Source organism: Neomonachus schauinslandi, chromosome 4 (assembly GCF_002201575.2).
Source record: "Neomonachus schauinslandi chromosome 4, ASM220157v2, whole genome shotgun sequence".
In the NCBI taxonomy this organism is placed as follows: Eukaryota; Metazoa; Chordata; class Mammalia; order Carnivora; family Phocidae; genus Neomonachus; species Neomonachus schauinslandi.
In genome coordinates, this window is record NC_058406.1 from 147,291,946 (window position 1) to 147,319,840 (window position 27,895).

General features: G+C 38.0%; 1 protein-coding gene across 1 annotated transcript; it reads right to left on the minus strand.

The window, feature by feature from the left end:
- Window positions 1-646: 646 nt before the first annotated feature.
- PLEKHF2 (pleckstrin homology and FYVE domain containing 2) lies at window positions 647-27,848 on the minus strand. Its single transcript, XM_021688251.1, has 2 exons — window positions 27,525-27,848; window positions 647-3,260 (listed from the first exon to the last, which is right to left on the minus strand). Exon 2 carries the CDS (start codon window positions 3,244-3,246, stop codon window positions 2,497-2,499), a length of 750 nt encoding a protein of 249 aa, XP_021543926.1. The 5' UTR covers window positions 3,247-3,260; window positions 27,525-27,848; the 3' UTR covers window positions 647-2,496.
- Between the last annotated feature and the right edge of the window lie 47 nt (window positions 27,849-27,895).

Sequence of the window (27,895 nt, forward strand, 5' to 3'; positions counted from 1 at the left end):
CTTTAAAGCTACAACCTGTATTTGAGAACAAAATTAGCATATCTGAGAGAAAAGAGTGTGGCTAAGGTCCTGGGACCTTTCAAAAATCATTAGGTATACAATTGAATGCTACCTATTTATAAGAATTTCAGCATAAAGGTGATAAAGATATATAAACAAATGACTTTATATTAACTATGGACATTTTATGCACTTGACCCAAAGGTATGAATTCCTGTATTAAGGTGTATTCAATTTAATATTTTCTCTTGGTATCTATAGAATCTTGCTTCCTTTACATCAATAGTTACCAATTTGGTTAATGTACTGCAGGTCCAGTATAGTCCAAGTACATTTCACTCAAGAGGAATGGCATGAAAAATAGGCACCAAAATCATTTCAGGTTTACATATAACTAAGATTTAGAAAAGCTTTTAAAATTACAGAACACATTCTGGAAGAAAACACATCTTGGAATCTATCTGCATATAAATTCCATGAAGAGGAAGGGAATTTTGCTTACTGCCTGCCCCTTAGTGCTTAGAACAATGCCTGGCACATGAAAGGCACATCACAGCTACTGAAAGAAGCAAACTATGCATAATACCTCCATTACCTTAAAAAGGGGGAAAAAAATCTTCAAGTCACAATATGCACAGAGTTAAGTTGTAAAATACTTTTTATTGTAAAAACAAAGTCAACAGACATTGACAATGCAAATGTCATCCCAGAACATTTCCCCTTGGTTCTTGAATTTGCTAGGTTCCTATGTACCAGCAAGTCTCCATTAGCACTTCTCAGGTTTCATGGTCATTTTGAGATATGTTGATTAATTATATGTATATATTGCTTGGAAACAAATGTCCATCTGATATTAAAACAAACAAAAAAACTGTTGTGTCTTTGCTTCACATTTCCTACAGGGAAATCTATATATCTCAGATACCTTCACAATTTAACAGTAAAATTAGTGCCTTAACCAAACCCCAAAATTCTCCATCACATTATTGAATCAAACTCATGACATTCGCAATACATCCAGATTTAAATGTTTAAAAACAAAGTTTGGAATTTAAAACAAACTTTAGGCTGATTTTTTCATATTTGAAAGACTGTAGTTATTTGCAGCATACAAATGGAGGGAATAGTGCAAAATGCATCAAGTTTTATATGATAAATACACTTTCACCCTAAATGGCTGCCTCAAAAGCAAAGAGTGAAAAATTACCAATTCTCAAAAGCAATCTAGACTGACTCAATAAAGTTCACAATTTAGAAAGATCAATTGCTACTCTATTTCTATAGATTGCAAAAGGATTTCAGAAACAGATTAAACATACAATTGTTTTACAAAAATAGAAATATTGTTTGGGACTTTACAAAACTTTATAAAATATAACACTGTATTTGCAAATTCAAGATAGTTTCACACTGAAATAGACAATACTTCCACCGATATAAAGTCTAGTCAAACTTAACTGGTCTTGACCATTCTTACACATTATTTCTTCCAAGTCTTCAGCCTAAGTAGATCTGTGCTCTGTCAAGGGATTTTTTTTTAAGAGATTGTTTAATTTAAAAGGTTTTATAAGATTTTTCATTCTAGAAGTAATGTTAAAGCAGATGAATTTATACCTACAAATACGTTTTACTATAAGTAGAAACTAATGCAATGTGACAATTCTGTATTTGATAAATTTCAAACCAAATTCTTAAGAATGAAAACCTACCTACAGATTTAAAATATATATTTGACAATTATAATTTGGTACCTATAAAACATAAAAATATAATCACAACTATTTTATGGAAAAATATTTATTCCTATAGAATGAAGAAGCTCTAAATTTAGTTATTTGTAGCTGGCAGATGAGAAATATTTTTAAATTACACCCATTCATAAATGCTCATTTTATCACCTCATAGAGCACCAGTGTATTTTCAAAATAAACTAAAAGTGAGAAGGTAGGGGCTAATTTCACCTAACAGTGCTACTATGATAAGGCACCACTTGGTATATGAAACAGCCGAACAAAGTATTTTCAAATCATGTTTTGTTACTGGTGTCTTAACTATTAGATAGGATGGTTAGGAACAAGCTAATAATATTAGCTAACCGCATTATACTCCTTTTCCCATCATTTTTTGCTTTTAGTTTTTCCATATAACAGAACATATAGTAAACAACAATGTAGTACATGATCTGTTAAATAAACATCTTTTCCCAACCTTCCAACAAAATAATCTAAAATTAAACAAGAATAAGAAACCAACATTTATCTGATATACTTGCCAATAATCTATCCCTGTAGAAGAGTGGGGAGTTGGGTGGGAATGGGGGTGAGGACACAATGACAGGACCTATCTTCTATAGGATATATTGAGGCACATAGGTTAAAAGTTTCTCAGGCAAATTCACGGCTAGAGCAAAACTGAGAGAAAGTTCAGAATTTTACATTCCCCCCAGGGTTGATTTCTCAGGTAGTCACACCCAATTAAATATTTCAAAATATGTCCTTAGTCACTGCTATCATCATCATCATCATCATCAGATACATCATTTAAAGGAGACTTCAATGACTGACTGTAGGAGTCCGATCTAGTAGGCTGGCATGTGGCCAGGTCCCCCGTAGAAAGCAGGTCATAGCAGAAGTCACAAATCCGCACAGGCTTAGAGGACTGGCTTGGAAGAAGAAATCTCTTTTCAGAGCAGGGCCCACAAACAACAAAACCACATTTGCGGCAATGGTGACGACGATTAACAGGTGTGAATTTTGCTTTCTGGCAACGCATACATATAGTTGCCTCAGAGTCAGGAACCCAGACAGCAGCATGTTCATTACTGGGTGTCTTCCCACTTTTGGAGAGTAAATCAGTAACACATTTATTTATGTGATTCATCCATTCAGATTTCTCAGTGGCAGTGGCAGCATAAACTGCAAATGATTTAGTTGGTGTCTTAATAAGCCATCCATTTCTCAAGTCTCCCTCATCTTTGATGGAATCAATAGTCACATTTTCCAGGGGAATGATATGCTGTTTGTTATATTTTTTCTTCTGGATGACAATATTGCCATATACAAGAATATCATTAAATAAGAAAAACTGCCTTGCTTTGGGCTTCTTTCTGCACAACTTAGTCAATACTCCTTCTCCAATAAGAACCCTTCCAGGTATAGTTAAGGGTTGACCAGCTGCTCCAAAACAATTTTCTACTATATTTATACGTCTAGTATTTGCTTCACTGTTTGCCAAGCGATCCACCATCTTTTGCTAGTAGCCTTAAAAAAAAAAAGAAAAATTAGCACACAGAAATTATAAATTCATAAATTAAAAATTATATAACCTAAATTTAATCTAATAAATCCTTACTTTTACTCAAAAGCAAAATGCTCTAAAATTGTTTCCCTCCAAGATAATCACCAAGCATACCAAAAGGGTTAACATCTCCTACTTTTTGTAATCATCAAAAACACTTATTAACCATCTCCATAAAGAACTATACTCGTTAAGTAGGTATCTATGAAAGTATAAACTTCTTACAGACATAAAGGAATAAACAACTGGACACTGAATATAAGTCCCCTCTGCAAAATAATAATCTCAGTTCCAGGAAATTTAACCTCAGAGGGATTCTAAAGAAGAGGGTGAAATTCCGTAAAGACCAAGATAAGTTAATGATTTTTCTGGTAAGCTATTCCCATTGAGCTAAAGCCTTAATCCTCTCACCTGGATTACCAGAACTGTCTCCTTGCCTTTGGTCTTACCCCCTAAATCAATCTTCAGGCAGTGATTTTTCAAATGCAAATCTCACCATGTCATTATTCAAAAGAACTCCCCTTGATCTACAAAATGCAGAATTTTTAGCATAGCATACAAGGCTGTTTATTATCTGGTTCTTCGTTTTTTTTTTTTTAAAGATTTTATTTATTTACTTAACACAGAATTAGAGAGGGAGATAGAGTGAGGGGGAGCTGCGCGCACAAGCAGAGGGAGAAACAGGCTCCCTGCTGAACAGAGAGCCAGATGCGGAACTAGATCCTAGGACACTTGGATCATGACCTGAGCTGAAGGGGAGTGAACCACCCAGGCGCCCCCATGATCTGGTTCTTGCTTACCTTCCCAGACTCATTAGTCACTCTTTACCTCAAACTTCATGTTCTAAGAAAACTCTACTACTTATAGTCCATTTCATCCATGCATGCCTTCTCTCATGCTGTTGTATCCTTTACTACTTACTACTCAGAGCTAACTCTTTCTGATCCTTCAGGACTCAGTTTAGGTTATCATATTGAAGCCAGAAGTCTCCCTCAAACTCTTTTAGACTAAACACCTCTCTCTGTGCTCTTTACATTCCACGTAACTTCTGGCTTCATTCTTACCAAAGGACTGAAATCTGTGTTCCTTAAAGGCTGCAATGGAACCTAAAAGACAGAGACCATCTGATACCTATCTTTGAAACTGACACCCTCCGGCACAGCAAAGGTGATCAAAAATGTTGACAAGAACATTTTGGTATTGTGCAAACAACTCGATTAATCTACTCTTAAATGATCATGGATTTAATCTCTAGATCCAATAGTGACTTCACTCAAGTCCTTGAGTTGTGCCCTATTTCAGATCTACTAACCTAATACTACCACAACCAAGTCATAGTAAAGAGAAAAGGAACATTTAAAGTCTAACAGCATAGTCTAAATTCCAGTATTCGGCTCATAAACTGATGATACTTTACCCCTTCTTGGCCTCCACTGTAAAGGTTCTGATTATTCCTGAATTTGTCTCCTCTAGTCTTGGGTCCTTATAAAAGCCCTCTTGCTCTCCACAAGGGTAGGCTCTGCCCTGAAAGTTGTTCCAAAGAAATTATATAATGCATGGTTCCAAACTGTGATGACTTCTTTTCTAATTACAGCAAATGTGCCAGCCAATTAAAGGTTTATTGTCCCATTCACAGCGCATCACAGAAGAGGAAATAAAAACAGCTCATAAACATGAAAAGAGGCTCAATCTCATGCATAATTAAAGAAATGATGATACAACATTAGGGTATTTTTTCACTTATCAGATTAATAAAAATTGTAAAAATTTCCTAAGATGCAGTACTACTGAGGATATAGGGAAACAGGCACCCTCATACACTATAGAAAATATGTGTATTCACTGATCTAGGGATTTTATCAAAAGAAATTCCAGAGTGCATAAAGATATGTGCAAGGATATCCAACACAGCACTGTTCGTAACATACACACAAAAGCTCCAACTGGAACTGGTCGAACAATTTATGATACACCCATAATAAATATGCTAGATATCTGTTAATAATGTGATAGATCTAAACACAGTGATATTGGAAAATGTTCAAGATATTTAGGTGGGGAAAGAGCTGAACACGATCTCATTTGTTTCAAATATATACTGTGTTTCATCAAATTTAAGATGCTACAGATTTTAAGACACATCTTCATTTTATGTGCCACTGAAAATGAAAAATGCTGCCAAATACATCATGGCAGCACTCCTAATTATATGACATCCCAATTTCAGAGATACAAAATATAGTAAAACATGTTCATCTGTAGACTCAATGAAAGGTATAAACGTATAATCATAGACACTTGTAAATATGTAAGCACACACAGAGAAAATAAAATTAGAAAACTATATACCATAATTATCAATAATTGTTATTTATCTCTAAGAAGTACAATTATGGATAATTTTTCATACTTTACACTATCTTTAAACATTCAACAAATATTTATTTTGTTAGGCACTGATCTAAGTGCAGGAGAAAAAAAAAATATACAACACAAAGTCCCTGCTCCTTAAGGCTTACATCCTAGTTGGGTGAGGAGTGAAACAGAAAACAAAATTGAGAACCAGCTTGTAAATCAATGTTATGATTAAAGTGATTTTTAAAAAACCAACCAGGAAGCTATTCAGACTGGATGGTCAAGGAAGGCCTTTCTAAAGTGGTATGATTTCAGCTGATAAGGAGGAACCAGACAGACAGACATGAGGTGTGGAGACAGAGAGGTATATTTCAAGCAAAAGGAGTAAGTGCAAAGGTCCTAAGGCAGAAAGAGGTTGGCACTTTTAGAGAACTGAAAGTACCTATTTATTGCCATCTAAATTAACTGCAGATTCTACTGCTTTGGACATACAGTTATATACAATGCAAAGAGTTTCCTATGACTGCTACTACTGGAATTAATACCATCTAAATTTGTGCATACTTTTCACAGTATCTTCTGATTTTAACGGTCTCAAATTCCTGTGAAGTAATTAGTTTTTACATATTCCAAAGCAGCATCTAATAATATTAGCTGAAACGTGAGCTGAAGGAGAAACTAAGGCACAAAGAAAGAGATTCAATAATGTTCAAGGCAAAACAGCCTGGAAGTAATTCTACTCATTGTGAGTCCAGCAACCAGCTGAGCACTCTGAATGCAATACCGTATATTCTATTCACAGCAACCTTAAATAGATATGCACTATTAGCTCCATTTTATAGATGAGTAAACAGATAAAAAGAAGTTAAGTACTCTGCCCAAGGCTGTCACAGAACTGAGGCTCCAATCTGATTCCTCGGTGCTGTTCCCGGTATATTATGGCACATTCCTTATCTTACGGCTCCACTGACTCTACAAGAACTGAGAAAGCTATTGCTAACCTTTGGACCTTCACTGCAAAACCTACAAAGAAGAAAAAAGAAAGAGAATACTAACTTGAGCAACTAACCTGAAATGACAGGTCATCATGATTTATTTAGCCAGTCTCTTGAATGTTTCATTCTTCAAATTTTGCAGTATACTAAGCCTGAATCTCTTTTCATAAATCTTGCCCCACTTAAGAATGATGCAACAAAAGAGAAGCTTAGGCATCATTAATTGGTATTTGGATAGAACAAAACAGCTTTCAAAGTTTGACAGTGACCCACATAAAAAGTACTGCAAGGTTATAAATACATACTCATATAATTCTTTCAACTATAAATAATGTATTCTATTATCTTCATTTATTTTAATGATAGTCGCAGCCCACTTGATTGATTTCACTAATGGATTGTGACCTATACTGGAAAAACAATGAGCATGAAGAACTTAAGACCTTTCCATCATCCCTGTTGGTCCTAAAATATTTTCTGTATGTGTCTGACATGAAGAAGGAAAGCACTGAGCTAAAAAAAAAAACCCAGGAATACACAAATGCCTTATACACACACGCACACATGTGCGCCCGATATAGTTGGGTGTCCAGCAGGAACAGCACAGAGAATGGGAAAATAGGGGGAAATTACCAAAAGGGAAATCAAAGTACCACTTTTAGCTGGATTACTGCTAGATACCCCAAAGCCAGGTTCTTTGGTAAACTGGATTAGGGTACTACACTTTGGCTCAGGACCTCAACAGGGCCTCTGCCTTCCCCCAAAGCCCAAATCCAAATTTACCACCAGCACACTGAGGTGCCCCAAGCAGTAAGAACTCTTAAAGACTTTTGTGAGAATATTAAAGATTACTCAGCCTAGCCAAGGAGTCCTTTGCATAATTACTCATTAAAGGGCACAGAAAGAGGAAGCAGAAGACAATTGTAAGACAAGGCCCAATTAAATTTCTGTCTACTTTTCTCAGGAAGGAATACCAGTGACTATAGGAAGAGCTAGAAAGAAAGCTTCTGCATCTCCTGGCAGAGATGACTTTTTTTTTTTTTTAAGATTTTATTTATTTATTTGACAGAGACACAGCGAGGGAGGGAACACAAGCAGGGGGAGTGGGAGAGGGAGAAGCAGGCTTCCCGACAAGCAGGAGCCCGATGCCGGGCTCGATCCCAGGACCCTGGGATCATGACCTGAGCTGAAGGCAGACGCCTAAAGACTGAGCCACCCAGGTGCCCCGAGATGACTTCTTTAGAACAGTTTCCAAGAAGTAAAATTACTGGGTCAAAAGACATGAATTAGTTTAAGACTCCTGCTAAGAGAGTCAAAATTTCCATTCTGAAAGGTAACACCAATTTACCAAGCAGCACAATGACTGTCCCATTTTGTCTCACATATTTTTCTTTAAAAATGTCAGTAACAAAGTAAGATTTCAAAAATGGTATCTCATTTTATTCATTTACTTTATTTATCCAACATTTATTGAAAGCTTTTTAGATGGCATTCACATTCTTTTCCTCTTAGAGCATAGTCTACTGAAGGAGAAAGACAGAAGACAAGTAAACAAATAGGTGATTCTGAAAGGTGAAGTGCAATGAAGGAAATCCACAGGGTGTCAAGATACAGGGAAAAACTCATTTACTGAGTAGTTCAAAAAGGCCTCACTGAGATGGTGCTATACACGGAGTCTTAAAGGATGGGGAGTCAGCAATACAAAAGAACTAATATTACAGACAAAAGTCTTAAGACAGCAAAGACAATACAGTACTTTTAGTTTAATTAAATTTTTTATTTTATAGCTACCTACTGAAGGCCACCACTTTTATTTATTATTTATTGAAGATTTTATTTATTTATTTGACAGAGACAGACACAGCGAGAGCAGGAACACAAGCAGGGGGAGTGGGAGAGGGAGAAGCAGGCTTCCCGCTGAGCAGGGAGCCCGATGCGGGGCTCGATCCCAGGACCCTGGGATCAAGACCTGAGCTGAAGGCAGACGCTTAACAACTGAGCCACCCAGGCGCCCCAAGGCCACCACTTTCTAATGTGCTTATTAACCACCTGTATTTCTAAGCTTGTATATTTAGGGGTTATTAATTTGTATGACAGTGTTTTACACATAAAGGCTAAAAACTGTTTATTTCTTTGCTTTTCCTAGTATATTAAGCAGTAATTTTATGGAGTTTGACATAGGGGCAGTTTTATCTCTTAAATAGTTAAACTTACCGATACATTCCTTTGTGATTTTTCTTCCATCACTCCTAAACTCTCCTTATCCAGGTATCAGATACACCTACAGGCTTCCTCAGCTATCTCAAAGTAGAGCATTCCTAGGAAACCTTTTGTAAGCCGAAAAGGCTTAAAGCAAAAAAGCAATTCCCATTAATTTACATGGAAAAATTTTTGAGTGTTCCCATATCGAAAAACCCCCCACTTTAGGCTTTTCTGATTCCTTCGGACACATCCTGTTAACAGATATACAAAAATAAATCAAGATAAAACACAGATGATTTATCAAAGACACAGTTCAAAACTATGGCGGCTTGATGTGGAGATGCTGAGTTCCAGGAAAGGAGCTCGGTGGTGCCACTCTTGCTGCCCAGGTTATGTACTGCCTCTATAATGGCTCGCTGCAAAACAAACACTGTTTTCTTTTTTTATATATATTTTTAAGTAATCTCTACACCCAAGGTGGGGCTCGAACTCACAACCCCAAGATCAAGAGTCGCATGCTCTACTGACAGAGCCACCCAGGCGCCCCCAAACAGCCAACTATCTTCACTTATTTCACCTTTTTCCATAAAAGTAAAAAATGTTCTTTGGGTTTCTTTCAGCTAGCGAAAACAGATACTAATGTAGGTCTTTCATAAAAGTGAGTTGTGTAATGCAAAGTTCAAAAAGTGGGGTAGGGTATACCTGTATTTATTGTCTATATTTAGGATATGAACTTTTTTACATTTAATTCTTTTATCCACCTGAAATTTATTGACATAGGTAAAAATTCTTTTTTTTTTCTTTTTAAATATCTGCATTCTAAAAGAGCTAACCAACTGCTTCAGAATCACCAAATACTGTGTGACCTCAGTTTTCCTTGTAAATGTGAGTAATAATAGCAACAGTGATGTCAGGAAGAGGATTAAATGATAACGCATATAAAAACGTTCAGCAAGTAGTAAATAAGTGATAGCACTTATTAATGGTATTAATCTAATCTACAGATTTACAACACTCTCTTTATATTAAACTTTTATATATTCTGATACCTGCTTCTGGGCTGTTCGGTCAAATCTATTAACCTGTTTTCTAATTCTTATGTGAGTACCACTCGTAGGACTAGTCTAGGCTATCCCCATTACTTAACCTTTTAAAAAAGTCTTACTTAATCTCTGTTTATTTGTCCAGATGAAGTCTACTTAGAACAGTGGTTCTCAACCTTAGCTGTACACTGGAACCACAGGAGAGCTTTAACTTTCAGTATACCAGAAAAAATAGCCATCCCAATTTACTGAGTCCAAAATACTTATTTATTTTTAATATTTTAAGCCATTTTATGACTAATTTATAGAAATAAAGTAGTTTTAAAATGATTTTAAGAATGATCTTTATAAAAAATTGAACATAGTAAATTTCTTATTCCACATTTCTCTATTATTGAAGGTATATATATCCAAAAAACCAGCATCCTTTGAATGCAACATTGCTTATAAGCTATCATGCATGAATCTGTAATATATTCATTTGCGTCTTTAGGAGTACTGTTTAATGATTCTGAGTTTGAGAAAACTCATCTAGAATATCATCTGAACACTCAGTCTGAGATTTCACTTATAATGACTCACCAAAATTATTGGTTTAAGTGTTGCTGTTTCTTTATACTCATCTTCTGACTTGTCTGGTAGTTCTGAAATGTCTACCTTTTGGGACACCTGGGTGGCTTGGTCGGTTAAGCGTCTGCCTTCGGCTCGGGTCATGATCCCAGAGTCCTGGGATCGAGTCCCACATTGGACTCTCTGCTCCGCGGGGAGCCTGCTTCTCCCTCTGCCTCTGTCTCTCATGAATAAATAAATAAAATCTTTAAAAAAAAAAAAAAAGTCGGGTGCCTGGGTGGCTCAGTTGGTTAAGCGACTGCCTTCGGCTCAGGTCATGATCCTGGAGTCCCGGGATCGAGTCCCGCTTCGGGCTCCCTGCTCAGCGAGGAGCCTGCTTCTCCCTCTGACCCTCCCCCCTCTCATGTACTCTCTCTCATTCTCGCTCTCTCAAATAAATAAATAAATCTTTAAAAAATAAATAAATAAAATAAAAATGAAAATAAAAAGTCTACCTTTTCTGATTTTTTTCTTTGCAGCTAAAGATGGAAAATGTAGAATAAAAAAAAATCTAAATTCTCAAATGTTAAATGAAGGCTTAAAACAACAAACAAACAAACAGTTTTTGTATCTTTTTGAAAGATGATGCAGTACTTTGGGCAATGCCATAATAAAACTGAAAGATGGTTCAATAGTGATGATTTATTTCATCCTTGTATCATCCTTCTAGGCAATTGCATTACTCTTCCATTTTTTTCTTTTTGGTTAAATAATTCTTAGGACATTGAAATAGTGAACTGCTTCAAAATATAGAAAAGCAAGGTCATTAAGATCCGGTATTGTAGATTTATATATATCCTATGAAGCCAGATGTAACTGCAAGCTAGAATGAATTTTATTCTATTTTTTAGTAATTTTCCTTTTTGTTTTACAGATCTCTAAGAAATAATAAGTTACAAAATATCAATTACTACAAATAATTTGAACTGCTTAAAATAGAAACTCAAAAACCAAAATGGAAGCCAATGGACTCTGATGATAAACATAAAGGGTTACAGAAATACTGATCCCTAGGTCCCTCCCCCAAAATAAAATACTCTGATTTTATTAGTCTGGGGAATGGAAGGCATGGCTGGAAACTGAAATATTTAATTTTTTAATTTTTAATTTTTAAAAGATATATTTACTTTAGAGAGAGAGAGAAAGGGAAAGAGAGAGAACATCAGTGGGGGGGAGGGGCAGAGGGAAGCAGGGAGCCCAACATGGGGTTTGATCTCAGGACTCTGAGATCAAGACCTGAGCCAAAACCAAGAGCTGGACACTTAACTGACTGAGCTACCCAGGTGCCCCTGGACACTGGAATATTTTAAAGCTCCCCAAGTAATTCTAATATGCAGCTAATGTTTAGAACTATTTTTCAATTACAATAAATAAAGAACAAAATCCACTAAAATTTTTATGGAACTCATACTACACCCATACATTGAGAATAAATTAACATCTTCCTAAGTTTTTTTTTTTTTAAAGATTTTATTTTTAAGCAATCTCTACACTCAATATGAGGCTCAAACTCAAAACCCCAAGATCAAGAGTTCCATGCTCCACTGACCGAGCCAGACAGGCGCCCCAACATCTTCTTAAGTTTTTATTGTTCTTAGGTTGATAGTATCTCTTTCCAGGTTTCAGATCTTGTGGCCCAATAATTTTATAGGTTTCTTCTCACAAGATTAGTACACATTTTTTTTTTTTAAGGGAGGAGTGGAGGAAAGGATGAGAAAGAGAATTTAGCCTGACATGGGGCTCGATCTCACAACCCCGAGGTTATGATGTGAGCTGAAATCAAGAGTCGGATGCTTAACCAACTGAGCCACCCAGGCACCCCTAAACATTTCTTTAGTAGCTTCCCAGGTATTTCATACTTTCTGTTGCTATTCTGAATCTAATCTTTCCCCATTATATTTTCTAATTAGTTACTAGTATTAATAAGAAAACTACTAATATTTCTGTCTTTTCTCCCCATGTCTGGCCATTTCACAGAACTCTATAAATTCCCAATTTTCCAAATGACTTCTCCTTTGTCTTCTTTTCCAGCAAATCGTGTTTGGCAGTGCTATTTCATAGCTAAAAATGTAAGAATCCATGGCAAAAGAATTAAAAAAAAAAAAAAAAAACTTTTATAAAGCCAGATTTGTATACCAATTAAAAAAATTAAACAATCCAAAGTTTCAAGTTATCTCCTTCACAACTGTAGACAAGAACTGCATTTGAATTGTCTGAGCTCCACCCTAGTCTTTTGGTAACATCTTTTTTCTGAATATGTTCTTCAGTGGAGTGTCTACCACCTGTTAAAATTGTAACACTAGAAGAGGCAAAAACTCTTCTAAAAAAGAGACAGAATACTATTTACAATGGAGAAGAGAGCTCAACTGTCACAGGATACTATGGCCCAGTTCTTACTGAAAATGAAAACTTATCTTTGCAGTTGAGTTTAAAATAAAAAGATCATCTAATGAATTTCTTACATGTACCCATGACATCTGGTATCAGTGAACATCAGTATTCAACTATGCATTATAGTTGGAAAAATCAATGAACTATGAACCAAAAGACCTGGATTCTAATCTCAGCTCAGGCACTGAAATAAGAGATTTCATACAAATTACCTAACTGCTGGGGCGGGGGGGGGGGGGGCGGCGGCGGCAGCAGCCTCCCCCTTAAATAAAGTAATCTCTAAAGCACCTTCTGTCTTTAAAATACTAAACTCTGACTGTAGTTGGGCCATGTTTCTGGTTTACTGCAAGGCTGACTTGCCTACAAATTAATTTGAAATCAAAATTTTGACTATGTCTTTAATATCAATCAAGATTTTAAAATCTGTTGTTACTGCTTAATTGAGACCACAGAAAACATAAAAGGGAGAGACAAAAGTGATGAAAGAAGAGGAAAAAAAACAGCAACAAACTATCAGAGATACATCCTCCCTGGACAAATGTGAAAGTATTAAAGCAAACTTCTCCTCCCTAATACAGGTAAGTCAGATGAACAATTATTCTGTGTGCCTACCACATATGCAAAGGACAGGACCATTCTCATTTTCAAAAGTTCTGTAGTTTAGTAAGCATAATAACAATAATCAGGAAATTCTAGGTAAGATTTTCAATAAAATATTAGGATGATAAAGCAAAGAAATACTCTGAAATTTGTCAAATTAAATTTGTAATTTCAGTAAATTTTACTTATTCCATCATAAGAAGAGACAAAGTTTTGTCCTCCCCTTTCCAATAGGATTTCTGCCACTGCAACAAACCAACACAACATGTATTCTTTTGTTAATTGAGGTATAATTGACATATAACATATTAGCTATATTATATATAGCTATATATATATATATATAGCTATAACTAAGCTAACTTTGGCTTTGTTCTTTTTCTTTCTTTTAGGTGTAAAGTCAGATTATTTGAGATCTTTCTTGTTTCTTAAGGTAGGCCTACAATGCTATGAATTTCCCTCCTAGAACTGTTTTTGCTGCCTCCCATAGACTTTAGCAAATTGTATTTCCATTTTCATTTGTCCCAAAGTATTTTCAAAAAAATTTTTTTAAAAAATTTATTTAAGTACATTCCACACCCAGTGTGGAGCCCAGCGTCGGGCTTGAACTCACAACCCTGAGATCAAGACCTGAACTGAGATCAAGAGCTGGGTGCTTAACCGACTGAGCCACCCAGGCGCACCGAAAGTATTTTTTTTTTTTTTTAATTTCTCCATTGATTTCTTCATTGACGCACTGTTGTTAAGTAGTATGTTGTTTAACCTCCAAATATTTGTGATTTTTCTAGTTTTCTTCTTGTAATTGATTTCTAGTTTCATACCACTGTGGTCAAAAAAGATGCTTGGTATGATTTCAATTTCCTTTTTTTTTAAAAGATTTTATTTATTTATTTGACAGAGAGCACAAGTAGGCAGAGTGGCAGGCAAAGGGAGAAGGAGAAGCAAGCTCTCCGTTGAGCAGGGAGCCAGACGTGGGACACGATCCCAGGACCCCAGGATCATGACCTGAGCCGAAGGCAGCCACTTAACCGACTGAGCCACCCAGGCGCCCCTGATCAGTACTTTACATTCTCCATCAGGCATATTACTTATCTCCATTTCAGTTAGGCCTCTTGCTGTGATTTTGTCCTATTCTTCCATTTGCGATGTGTTCCTCTGTCTCATTTATATCTTCCAATGTTATCTTGTTATTAATGCCCTTTATTTTCAGCTTAAAGAAGTCCCTTAAACATTTCTGTAAGACTGGTTTACTGGTGACCAACTCCTTCAGCTTCTGTTTGTCTGGGAAAACACTTTACCTCTCCTTCAATTCTGAATGAGCCACCCAGGTGCCCCTGATTTCAATTTTCTTAAGTTTGTTGAGACTTGTTCTGTGGGGTAACATATGATCTATCTTGGAGAATGGATCCATGTGCATTTGAGAAGAATATGTATTCTGCTTTTGGATGGAATGTTCTGTATCTATTAAGTCCATCTAGTTTAATGTTTCCTTATTGATTTCCTATTTGGGTGACGTAAGTGGGGCATTAAAGTCCCTTACTGTTACCATACTGCTGTCAATTTCTCCCTTTAGGTCTGTTATGTAAAGCAAACACTATTTAGGTGCTCCTATGTTGGGTGCATAAATACGTGCAAATGTTATAATCCTCGTTGGATTGACCCCCTTATTATATAATGCCTGTGCCTATCTTTGTCTTTTACTACAGTCTTTTTTAAAAGTCTAGTTTGTCTGATACAGGTACAGCTACCCCAGCTTTCTTTTGGGTTCTATTTGCATGAAACATCTTTTCACATCTCTTCACTTTCTGTCTGTGTGTGTCTTTACATCTGAGGTTGAGTCTCTTGTAGGTAACGTATAGATGGGTCTTTTTTGGTGGCTTTTTGGTGGTTGTTTATTCAATCACTCTGTCTCTTGACTGGAGAATTTATTCCTTTTACATTTAAAGTAATTATTGATTTCTGGCTGTTTGTTGTTCTTCTCTGTTCCTTTCTTCTCTTGCTCTCTTCCCTTGTGGTTAACACTTTCTTCAGAGTTATGCTTAGATTTCTTTCTTACTATGTTTTGCATATCTACAAGAGGTTTTTGCTTTGTCATTACCATGAGGCTTACATTTAACATCCTATATATAAAAAAAGTCTATTTTGACTTGATATCAACGTAAGTTTAAATGTATTCTTAAAACTCTATACTTTTACACCCCCATGTTTTGTTTTTGATGTCACTTTTTATTTTGTGTATCCCTTAACTGATTATTGTAGTTACAGGTTTTCTTAAAATTACTTTTATCTTTTAACCTTCATATTAGCTTTATAAATAATTTATCCACTATCTTTACTATATATTTACCTTTACCAGTGAGATTTATATTTTCCAATGTTATCTTATTAATTAATGCCCTTTATTTTCAGCTTAAAGAAGTCCCTTAAACATTTCTGTAAGACTGGTGACCAACTCCTTCAGCTTTTGTCTGGCCACATTTCCTTCTGGCCTGCAAAGTTATTTTTTTTTAAGATTTTATTTATCTGACAGAGAGCACACAAGTAGGGGGAGCGGCAGGCAGAGGGAGCAGCAGACTCCCCACTGAGGAGGGAGCCCGATGTGGGGCTTGATCCCAGGACCCTGGGATCATGACCTGAGCCAAAGGCAGACGCTTAACTGACTGAGTTACCCAGGCGCCGCAAGGCCTGCAAAGTTTCTGCTGAAAAATATGCCATATCTTGTTACCATTGGTTTTTTCTCTTGCTGCTTTTAAGATGCTCTCTTTAACTTTTGACATTTTAATTATAATGTCTTGGTGTGGATCTTTGGGGGTTCATCTTATTTGTCTTGGTGTGGATCTTTGGGGTTCATCTTATTTAGAACTCTATGGGCTTCCTGGATCTGAATGTCTGTTTCCTTTCCAAGTTAGGAAAGTTTTCAGCCATTTTGTCTTCAGATAAGTTTTCTGCCCCTTTCTTTCTCTCTTCTCCTTCTGGGACCCCTATAGTGCAAATGTTATTCTGCTTGATGTTGTCCCATAGGTCCCTTAAGCGGTCTTCATTTTTTAAAATTCTTTTTTCTTTTTGCTGCTATTTGGGTGAGTTACACTGCCCTGACTTCTAGATTACTGGTCCTTTCTTTTGCTTCATCTAGTCTGCTGTTGAATGCCTCTGGTGTATTACTCAGTTCAGTTACTGTATTCTTCAGCTCTGTGAGTTTGTTGGGTACTTTATTTTCCTATCTCTGTTGAAGTTCTCACTGTGTTCATTCTTTTCCTAAGTTCAGTGAGCATCTTTATGACCACTACTTTATCAGGGCAGAGACCCCTAGCTCCTAAAGTGGTAGCTCCATTTGTGAGATCCATCCCAACTGTGCATTGCCACAACGGGTGGGGTTTTTGGCAAGACTGCATCTCTGCCTCTCCTACCTGTCTCAGTGTGGCCCTTTCACTGTTTGTTGTGAAGGAGTTCGGCTAGTTTTCGGGTCTTATTCAGAGGAAATTGTTCCATAGGTAGCTGTAGATTCAGTGTGTCCATGGGAGGAGGGGAGTTCCTATACCATCATCTTCAACACCCCTTCCACAACATATATTGTAGAAATTAGTAGTGATTTAAAAAAAAAAAAAAGTTCCTGTTTTAGATAAGAAAAAAAGGGACAAGCATTTATATTTTAAATTTAAACTCATATAAAGCTGGATTGAGAGAACTGAGCAAAATTTTGAACATTTAGAGAGAAGCCCTAGTAATTTTTTAAAAAGTCTCTCCTAGACACCAAATCTGCCTATTACTGAAGAGTAAACTCAAATGCATTATTCTACAGGCTTAGCCAGAAAAGGAAAAAAGAAAAAAACTAACGTTTACTCAACACCTATACATATGCTAGGCACTTCCACATTTTACTATTTTAATGATCCAAATTTTGTTAAATGGTAATTACATACATTTTACAAAAGAGTAAATTAAGTCATGTATAGTTAAACAATTATCCCATTGTCTCACAGCTAGTTTTTATAAAAACGCATGTTTTTCTATTATACTTTGCTACCTTCAGAAATATTACAGAAATATTTCACTTATGTGAACCATATTATGTGGAGAAAGCCACTGATAAGAGGAAAAAACTGAAATACGGTAATAAGTATAAAAATGCTGAAAGTGATCATTCAAATACTAAAAGGAAGTGGAAAGTAAAGCTATCACTGATATAGGGTGTCAGTAAAGGCAATTTCAAATAGGTTAGGCTTGCTGCAGAAATTTACCATGGTGTATAAAAACTAAGCCATAGTTAAGGATTTTAGAGAATTTGGAAAATCAGAATAGAGACACTGGGAGTTACAAAAAGTTTTTAGAGAGGTAGGAGATAGAGGAAGAATATAGACCTCAAGTTTTAAGCAGGACTTCCAGACTTAAACTAGCATTTAAGGCATACAACACAAGGCAAGATTAATTTTTTTTTTTTTTTTTGAGAGAGAGAGAACATGCGCACACACCACACATGGACTAGGGGAGGAAGTGGCAGAGGGAGAGAGAGAGAATCTCAAGCAGGCTCCATGCCCAGTGCGGAGCTCGATGTAAGGCTCAATCTCATGATCCAAATCAAAATCAAGAGGGGCACCTGGGTGGCTCAGTGGTTAATCGTCTGTCTTTGGCTCAGGTCATGATCCCAGGGTCCTGGGATCGAGCCTCACATCAGGCTCCCTGCTCCGCTCCCTCTCCCACTCCCCCTGCTTGTGTTCCCTCTCTCGCTGTCTCTGTCAAATAAATAAATCTTAAAAAAAAAAAATTGAAATCAAGAGTTGGATGTCCAACCAACTGAGCCACCCGGATGCCCCAAGATTAATATTCTTTAACTACACTATAATCAGGTAATCCCTATTCAAAAACCAAAGGTTCCCTGCTGACCAAATTAAATCTAAAATCCTTAATCTGGCATTCAAAGCCCTTCACAGTCAAACCCCAGTCTGTCCCAGTCTATCTTTCCAGTTTTATCTCTTTCTATATGTTCTCTTTGTTAACAGTCAAAGCAGATTACATGCTATTCCTGGAATATGCAGAGCTTCCTCATCTACCTCTGAGCCCAGTATATGGCCCCCTCCCCTGCTATTCTGAAATTTTACCAATTCCTCATGATGCAGTCAGTTCAGTAGCTTTACAGCCAGATAACTGTTTCATCTTTAAACCACAAACCATTTTATCTGTACCACCTTATGGTACTTATGTTCTACTAGGTTTTATAAAGATGTGTATACCTGCTTTCCCCTCCCCCCCAAAAGACTGGAGGTTCCTAGAAACAAGAATATCTTTTCCTAAAACTGTATTCCTCAAAGCACCTACAATAACGCTTGTATATATGTGCCATCAATCTGTACTGAGCTTAGTATGACCAGCAGTTAAAAGTGGCAGCAGCTTTTCAACCTAGAGTTTGACAAAAATCAAAGACTTCATTTTGACATCTGTACTAGTGTTCACAGAAAACAGGAACCACACCCTACACATCAATTGCTTCACTAGACCTATAGATTTTAAATTTACAAGCAAATATCTGGGTCCATTTAACTTGTATCTAATTATGAATTCTAAGTATTGAGCATGGCAGATCCTGTTTAAAAAAAATCTCAATCTCATGATAATATACAAAAACGATTTCTTCTCTTGCCAAGAAGCACAGCTGTTTAGTTAGCAAATAAAAAATGATGATGTGTGCATGTTTTCACCACCAACAAAATTCAGATAAAAAAGTGCATCATTTCAAAAAGTTTTTATACAGAGGCAGCTGTATAGTGCTGACTGCTGTAAAGAAACCACTGTATAATATTGAAAAGTAAAGCTAGTAAAGCTCATAAATGCTACTCTGGAGTTGGTTATTCCATCACATCCCTAACAAATTTTCTTTAGTATTTTTCAAAGCAGTTGCAATCTGCTCACCACATTTCAAGGCTTTATGCATTGTGTCAACGGGAAAAAAGAAGGAACGAGACACTGGGATTTAAGACATGTACCACAAAGGTTTTTGTTTTTTTTTTTAATTTATTTGACAGAGACACAGCAAGAGAGGGAACACAAGCAGGGGGAGTGGGAGAGGGAGAAGCAGGCTTCCCGCCGAGCAGGGAGCCCAGTGCAGGGCTCGATCCCAGGATCCTGGGATCATGACCTGAGCCGAAAGCAGACGCTTAACGACTGAGCCACCCAGGCGTCCCTGTACCACAAAGTTTTAATAAAAAAGCACAATGAGTTAAGTACTGTGATAAAAATTGTAACAAAGCAGTAGTAAGCAAAAAGGGAAGAGCAAAGGTATGGCTTGAAGAATGTAGCATTTGAACACTTGAAACAGGTGTGAACAATAAGTGGAACCTCAAAAGGCAAAACAATGGTAAAGGCACAAAGCTCTGCAAAATAGGTGTAAAAAAAAAAAAAGTCACATGTACAGATGTAGCAGAGGCTAGAGGGAGTCATTTAGTAGAGAAACAGGGGAGAAAAAAAATATGACCAGATCTTGTTGGTTCCTAAGAGTTCATTCTGAAGCTTTTGGAAGGAGTGCTCTGATGAGTTGATAAGAGTGAAGTTTGCAATAGGAAAAGAAAGAATAGCGATCAAGTTCAGGATTGCTATGACTAACTAGAAGTGGAAGAATAAAGTTCAAATAAATCCACAGGTTTTTGGTCTAAGCAATAGGGAAGCTGGTAAAACCAATATTAATTTTCCATAAATTTGAAGTAGTAGCAAACATTTATGGACCACTTACTCTGTACAAGTAGTAATGAAAGGCAGAAATATTCAAAACTAACAATCTTTGTGAAGGAGAAAGACATCTATAAATCAAGTTTATATACTATAAAACTGTGTAAATCATGTGTTATACATTAGGGTGTGTGTCTATAGGAAAGAGAATGATGGGAATAAATGATAAAGAAGAAAACAAAAGACAGGAAAAGAGTTTGGTACCCATGTAGTATGCTATGAACTAAAGAATATGATTAATTTAAATCTGTGCACTCAGTTTAAGGAGCAGAGGAGAAACAAACCAAAAACATTTAAAAAAAAAAAGAGTGAAGCCCAGGGCCAAAGTGTTTAATTGGCAGGTAATTGTGGCCAGGGGGAACATCTAGAAACAACTCTAAAACGACTAGAAATTCAAGCTGGAAATTAAAGCAAAAGTAGTAGGTCAAACTATTTGTGGGGGGGGGGAGGCAACGAGGGGGGAGGCAACGAGGGGTGATGGTGTACAAACACACTGCTCAGAGAATAGGTGAGGCTGGAGGAGGTAGGGCCAGGACAAAGTACAGTGGTAGAATAGAAATCTGGTTAAGATAGAGAAGAGCCAAATTGCAAAGGAAAGTAAGCATCAGACTGAAGAGTTTAGACTTTATTATTATATAGGCAACAGGAAGACTGAGGCTTTCAGATAGGAAAATATTAATCAGTACACAAAAACAGTACACAGGATGGACTGGAGAGACTACTGAAGTTAGATCGAAGGCAAACAAAACAAAACAAAAACCCAGAGGGTAACAGAAGCCTGAGTCACAATAACTGACAGCAGAAATAAAAAGGGGGAAGAGAGAGAGACTGAGGTATAGAGGATAGGATCTAGAAACCAACTGAATATATGGGTGAAAAGTGAGTGCAAGATGACTTCAAAGGTCTAAGCATAAGCCATTGGCAGATGCTAGGTTTGCTTCAGGAGGGAGAAGACATCAGTTTAGGACATACTCATCTTGAAGTACCTTCAGGGTATCCACAAGACAAACATCTGTCAGACAAACACAAATGCTAGGATGAGCAGGGAGCTCCAGGACTGAAAAAGATTGAGTAGTCATTCACATGTAGAGGTGCTGGTTGATGCTGTTGAAGACAGAAGAGGTCAAAGGACTGAACTTTGGGGAACACCTCGTTTAGAAAACAAGAGACAAGCAAGAGAGGAGAGAGGGGGAGAAAACAGAGCACAAAGCACCTTTTCAACATGCTTTCACATGTCTCACAAGTCTCAGAGACTAAAAAACCTTATTGTGCCAACAAGTCACAACACCAGTGAAACACGTGGAAAAACTGAGGACTAATGATAATAATGTATAATAATAAAATGCTTCAGAAAGCACTGCCCTTTGACCCTGGAATTTTTAACCACAGAAATTTATCCTGAGAAAGAAACTCTTGTGGGGGTCAGGGGGAGGGGGCACATATGCTGTGCATAAAGTTTTCCCTCTGGCATTAACTTTAATAGTGAAAAATAGAATCTAAATTTCTAGGCATAGAGACGAATGATTATATATACCATGAAAAAGCCAAATGTCTTAAAAGATATTTTACCACATAAAATTTTAAAACTTCAACATTGAAGGGAAAAAGCATTAAAGAAAAATATTTGTAACATATGATAAAGGGTCAACATTTTTAATATATAAAAGGGCCCATGTAATTAAATCAAAAGAAAAAAGGAAAATATCCCCAAAGAAAAATGGGTAAGATACAAACAACAATTTCCAAAACAACAAATAAAAATGACGAGTAAATGAAATAATGTTGGTTCTCAGTGCCAATAAAAGAAATAAAAATGAAAATGATGTATTATTCACCTCGCTAAAATGTGGGGAAAATGGGCACTCATATTCTTGACAGAATACACTGGAACAACTTTTCTAAATGCCATTGTTGGCAACAGACACACTTTACAAAGTTTACACAAAAATTCTATTTCCAAGAACATATGCAAAAAAAAACTTAGACCATTGTACAAAATTATTCACATACAGAAGTTCACTGTAGCTCTGTCTTAATAATGTTGAAAAGCCAGAAATAACAATAGGAGACTAGTTAAGTAAATTATGGCATATCCATATAATGGATTTTTCAACAGAAAGAACAGAGATTAATATTTAATGTGGAAAACTGTTAAGGCAGTTTATTAAATAAAGGTTTCTAAACAGCAAATATAAACCTTTTTTTTTTTTTTTAAAGTCTGGAAAGATACACACCAAAAATTTAGTACTGGTGTCTCTAAGTACTAGGGTAAAATATTTTTACATTGCCTAATGATTTTATAATGAACACATAATCTTTTTTAAGATTTTATTTATTTCAGAGAGAAGGAGAGTGAGAGAGAAAGAGAGCACGGCGGGGGGGGGTAGGTGGGGGGAGAGGATCAGAGGGAGAAGCAGACTCCCTGCTGAGCAGGGAGCCTGATGTGGACTCGATCCCAGGACTCTGGGATCATGACCTGAACCAAAGGCAAATGCTTAACCTTAATGGACTCAGCCACCCAGGCGCCAACACATATTCTCTCATAGACAAAGAACACTTACTGCTTAAGTAACAAGATGTAAAGAAGAACATGTAGAAAAATATAAGTGTAAAAAACAAATGCAAAATTACAATTGATAAAAATATGAAAAAACTAAGTTTTTAAAAAATTCCAACTATTGTTTAAATGAAACAAGCATAAAGAATTAAGTATAGTTCCACTTAAGAAATGGAAAGAAAAAAAGATGAAAAAGTTAATGTGAAGAAGAAAATAGAAAATTCACATCACAAAATCTTAATCATTTTAGAAGGAAGCAAGTTCATCTCTAAGAATCAAGCGTTTCAAAATTGGGGTTAACAATCTGAGACTGAAAACACAACAGAGAAAATGAGTCAACTTTGGGATGAGAAAAGGATTAGAAAGCAACTAGTACACAGGCAGCTGGAAAACAAATATTCAATAGTCACCAAAGCTGTAACTTTCTTCAGAAGTGCTGGGCAGAAAAAGGAAACGGTGGTATTTACAAGTTGAGAATTGACCAGTTATATACAGCAAAGGTCAAGGAGAGGAATATGAGGTGCTATTGAGTTCACAGAATATGAACTACAAGGTTCAGCACCCGAAAGAAGGTAGAAAATTAACAGCCTGGGAGGTGACAATGAGGACAAAAAGCTGGTTCATCAGGTATGATGGAAAACAAACACGGGCTCTTGAATCACCACCTCTGGTGAGTTTAAGACTTGAGGTAGTTCAAAATGATGACAAGGTTAAATAACTCGGTCATCCGTGTAGGTTGCTGATGTAGAGTGGTAGTAAAGGTCACTAGACTAAGTCAACTGTAGTTATTTACAAATGTAGCCCACCTTTCTGGTCTGAAATGAATGTAACCGTTACTTTAACCTCTACATCACTTTTCTCTGACTCAGATACATCCTTTGTAGTCTGACAGGAATTTGGGGGGGCACTTAACCTCTCTCTGTACTTTATTCAGCCACAAAATTAAGAGTAAGGAGATGGGATATCAATGATTCTCAACCTTGACTACACATTAAAATCATAGGTGCTTAAAAAAAACCCACACACATACACAGACAAAACTACCTATGCCGTGACCCCACACCCAGTAATTCTGACTTGGTTCTAGGGTGGAATTCAGGCATCAGTATTTTTAAGAAGTTCCTCAGGGAATTTTAATGTGTGGCCAAGGTTAAGAACTAAACTACATATTTCTAACAGCTACTTCCTTTTTTTTTTTTTTTTAGGATTTATTTATTTGAAAGAGAGCACAAATGAGCAGGAGGAGCAGAGGGAGAGAGAATCTCAAGCTGACTCCATGCTGAGCTTGGAGCCCCACTTGGGCTCAATCCCACCACCTGGGGATCAGACCCAAGCCAAAACCAAAGTCAAATGCTCAACCAACTGTGCCACCCAGGTGCCTCTAAAAGTTGCTTTTTTTTTTTTTTAAGATTTTTTTTTTTTTAATTTGAGAGAGAGAATGAGAGAGAGGGAGAGCACAAGGAGGGGGGAGGGTCAGAGGGAGAAGCAGGCTCCCTGCTGGATGCGGGACTCCATCCTGGGATTCCAGGATCATGACTTGAGCCGAAGGCAGTCACTTAACCAACTGAGCCACCCAGACGCCCAAGTTGTCTCCTTCTAAATTCTATGATTCAATGTAAATGACAACCACTTTGTTCATTTGCTAATATAACTTACTGAGTATCATGCACCAGGCAATTCCACAAACATTTTAGTAAATCCTCACAACACTTTGAGGCAATTATTTGTGTCCATTTCAAATGAGTCCTGTGAAGCTTAGAGAAATGAAGCAACCTGTTCTAGAGTCACAATCCAGTAAGGAGCAGAGCTATGGATACAGGTTTGTTTGTTCCAGTCCACCCTACTGCAACCTGCTTTCTCTAGCACAGCAGCTACTTGAATGCCTTCTCTTCCTTCCTAGGACCTCACAAATTGGGCACACCAGTTTGTGATTTATGGATTGGAGGGAAAATTATTTGGGGGGGCAGGGAATTAACCCCAAATTCTACAGTAATGAGGGCACACCAGTTTGTGATTTATGGATTGGAGGGAAAGTTATTCGGGGGGGCAGGGAATTAACCCCAAATTCTATAATTTCATTACAGAATTAGTAAACACCTTTACCTAGAGAGGTTTGCAACCTGACACAGCGAAGTATACTTATATTCAGTTAATCCAACAAGAACACTGCTATTAAGCATGCACCTGGCACACAAAGCTGTTCTCAAAGATAAGCTTATCAACAGAAAAGCAATTTTTATATGCTTTCCATTAAGTAAGGCATTCTAAACCAAAGTCCTAAGATAATTCTGACAAAACAATAATTGACAGAGAAATGAGAGCTGCTCTATCAAAGAGCTTAAATGTGTAAACATGACCTTCAAATTTATCATAAGGAATTACCTCTATTTCCATCTAGTACAAATAAATTCAATGACACTTTAAAATTATGATTATTATTCTTTTGGTGATACACTGTTTCTTTGTTGATTATACCATTATCTACTTGGAAATTTCATAAAAATTCAAGTTCTGTATCCCCAGGTCAAAATTTGAGTTAATAAGACAAATTCTCAAAAAAAAAGAAAGAAGAAAGTATTAGAGAAGATTTAACTTCTATGCCCACGGAAAGGGCAATTTATTTTATTTTAAAGATTTGAGAGAGAGAGAGAGCATGTGCCAGAGCTCCTGAGCCAGCAGGGAGGGGCAGAAGGGGAGGGAATCTCAAGCACACTCTGCTCTGAGTGCCGAGCCCCACATGGGACTCCATCTCACAACCCTGAGATCACGACCTGAGCCAAAACCAAGAGTTGGATGCTTAACCAACTGTGCCACCCAGGCGCCCCTGGGAAGGGCAATTTAATAAGAAATTCATGAAGTATATTTACAAGGAACAGATGTGTCCTCATCCATTCAAACCTTTCCTGAGCATCTGCTATGTACTCTGCACACTGGGGATGAAGCGGTAAATCAGACTCCATGCAATGCCTGTAGTTAAGGAGGTACCATGACAGATCAGTGTAGTATTTACTAGACTGCAATGAGATAAGTGAATTATTCTTGGGGAGAGAAAGAGGGTGGGGTAAGGAGAACAGCACAGAGAAGGTTTTAAAGTATAGGCTCAAGTGAAAATTTCACTACAAAAACCCTTGTAAATCAGCTCTCTAGGAAAACAAGTACGCAGAGGAGCTAAAATCAGAAAGAGCAGCAAAGACAGAGGAAACAAGGTGGACAGAGTTTGCTCCACCACAGGTGTTACGTATGCTACAAAGTTAATGCTATAGGAAAAACAGGAAGGCTTCAGAGTCATAAAGACCTCAGTTAAATACCAGTTTGGCTGCAAGATTTATGAAGTTAGTTAAGTCACCTCATTCCTAGGTTAACTCTTCATCCAGAAAAACAAATGTGTATAATGGTGTTTACTTGACAATGAAACAAAACAAAAAGGATTTAAGAACTAAGGAAATTAGCAGCCAAATCTGAGCAGAGGCTCTATTATTACCTCTAGGATAAGAAGAGAAATTCTCCAAGACATGTTTTAGGGTTTATCCTATTTGTGGTTCAGAGCCCCTTCAGTTCATTTAACAGAATTTTAAAGCTAAGATGCCTTTATTAAAACACATCAATTTACATTCACTGACTGGGGTAATTGAGGCTGAATCCTTTTTGATGCCTTGGGTTAGTATACCAGTTTTATTTTTTGAGGCGACAGCATGTGCTTTCCAATTAAGTAGAGAAACTTAATACCATTCACCTCCAGTGCTGTCAGGACCCGAAGAGATTAAAAATAGAAGCCTTCGTTAATACTGAATTAACCCGAGGACCCCGTGAGCTACTACAGTACAGGAAAAAAGGTAAATACTCCAAACATGGCAGGCTCGCACCAAAGGGAGGAAAAAAAACTTCGTAATGTCCAGTTTACTTCACCTTAAGACACATGCCTTTAAGTCTATCAAAGTTCCTAAGTCTGTCTTTATTAAGTCTCTTCTGTAACGTACTAAACACAACAAAGAAGGTATTTATCAACTTACATACTTTGTGAGTCTGAATTACAAAAAGGCTTAGTTATCTGTAACCTTAATACTACCATTTCCACCGCACACTCACGAGTTACTGCTATAATGCAAGAACACACAAGGGAATTCAAGCAACATGAGCAGCAAGCTCTCGGCCCTCGGTAAAATTTTAAAAAAGGAAAAATAAATTCGGCCGAAGACCATACAACTTTAAAAGACTCTAAATAAACGTGTTAGAGCCAACGCTTCCATCAGAGCAAACTCTGCGGTGCCATTTTTTTTGCCCCAAGTCACATAAAAATACGCTGTTCAACTTACAACGTCCCTAATGCCCAGACCCCGCAAACTTTTGGGAAAGACGTTGGGGCCCTGAGACTCCACTGGCCGCGAACGGGACCACAATCCTCACGCCTCGCAACTTCTCGCCCGACCTCGGGACACCCCCGGCGCCTCCGCGCGTCCCCGGTCCCCCGGTCCGCGGCCCCTGGGACAGCCCCCGAGCCCACGGGCGCAGGCGGCGGTGTCCTGCGGGCGGGCGCGACTCGCCCCCGGCGTCGGCGGGCCAGCCCCAGCGCGCGGGGAGCGGCCGGGAGCGCCCCGTTTCTCACAGACCCCAACATGGCGTCGGCCGCCGCCCGCGACGACAACACCTCCCCGCGCCGCAGACGGCCCGGGGACAGCGGAGGGAAGCTCCGGAAAGTTTCGCTTCTCCTCTCCCGGCCCGCCAGGGAACGGCGGACAGGCAACCTCGGGCTTCACCTACCCAGCCGGGCGCGGGCGGCGGCGACAGCGGCGAAGATCCGACTCCTCCTCGTCCCGGGCTCCGGGCGCGGACTCTACTCGCTCCACCGCCCCAGCCTCCCGGGGCGTGTGAAGCCAGCGGCCCCGCGCAGCCGGCGCGATCCGTACGCGGCGGACGCGGCGGGCGGGCGGGCGGCACCGCGGCTCGCAGGTGACTCCCCCGCCCCTCCAGTCGAACCCCACAACGGCCGCCTGGGTTGGCCTCTCCCCTGCGAGAGCACGGGCGCGCCGCCGCCCACACGCCAGGCGCGAGCGCTCGGGCACGAGCACACCCACAAGGCTCACTCCCCGCCCTTTCTTGCCCGTTCCCTCGCCCCGCCCGGGCGGCCCCGC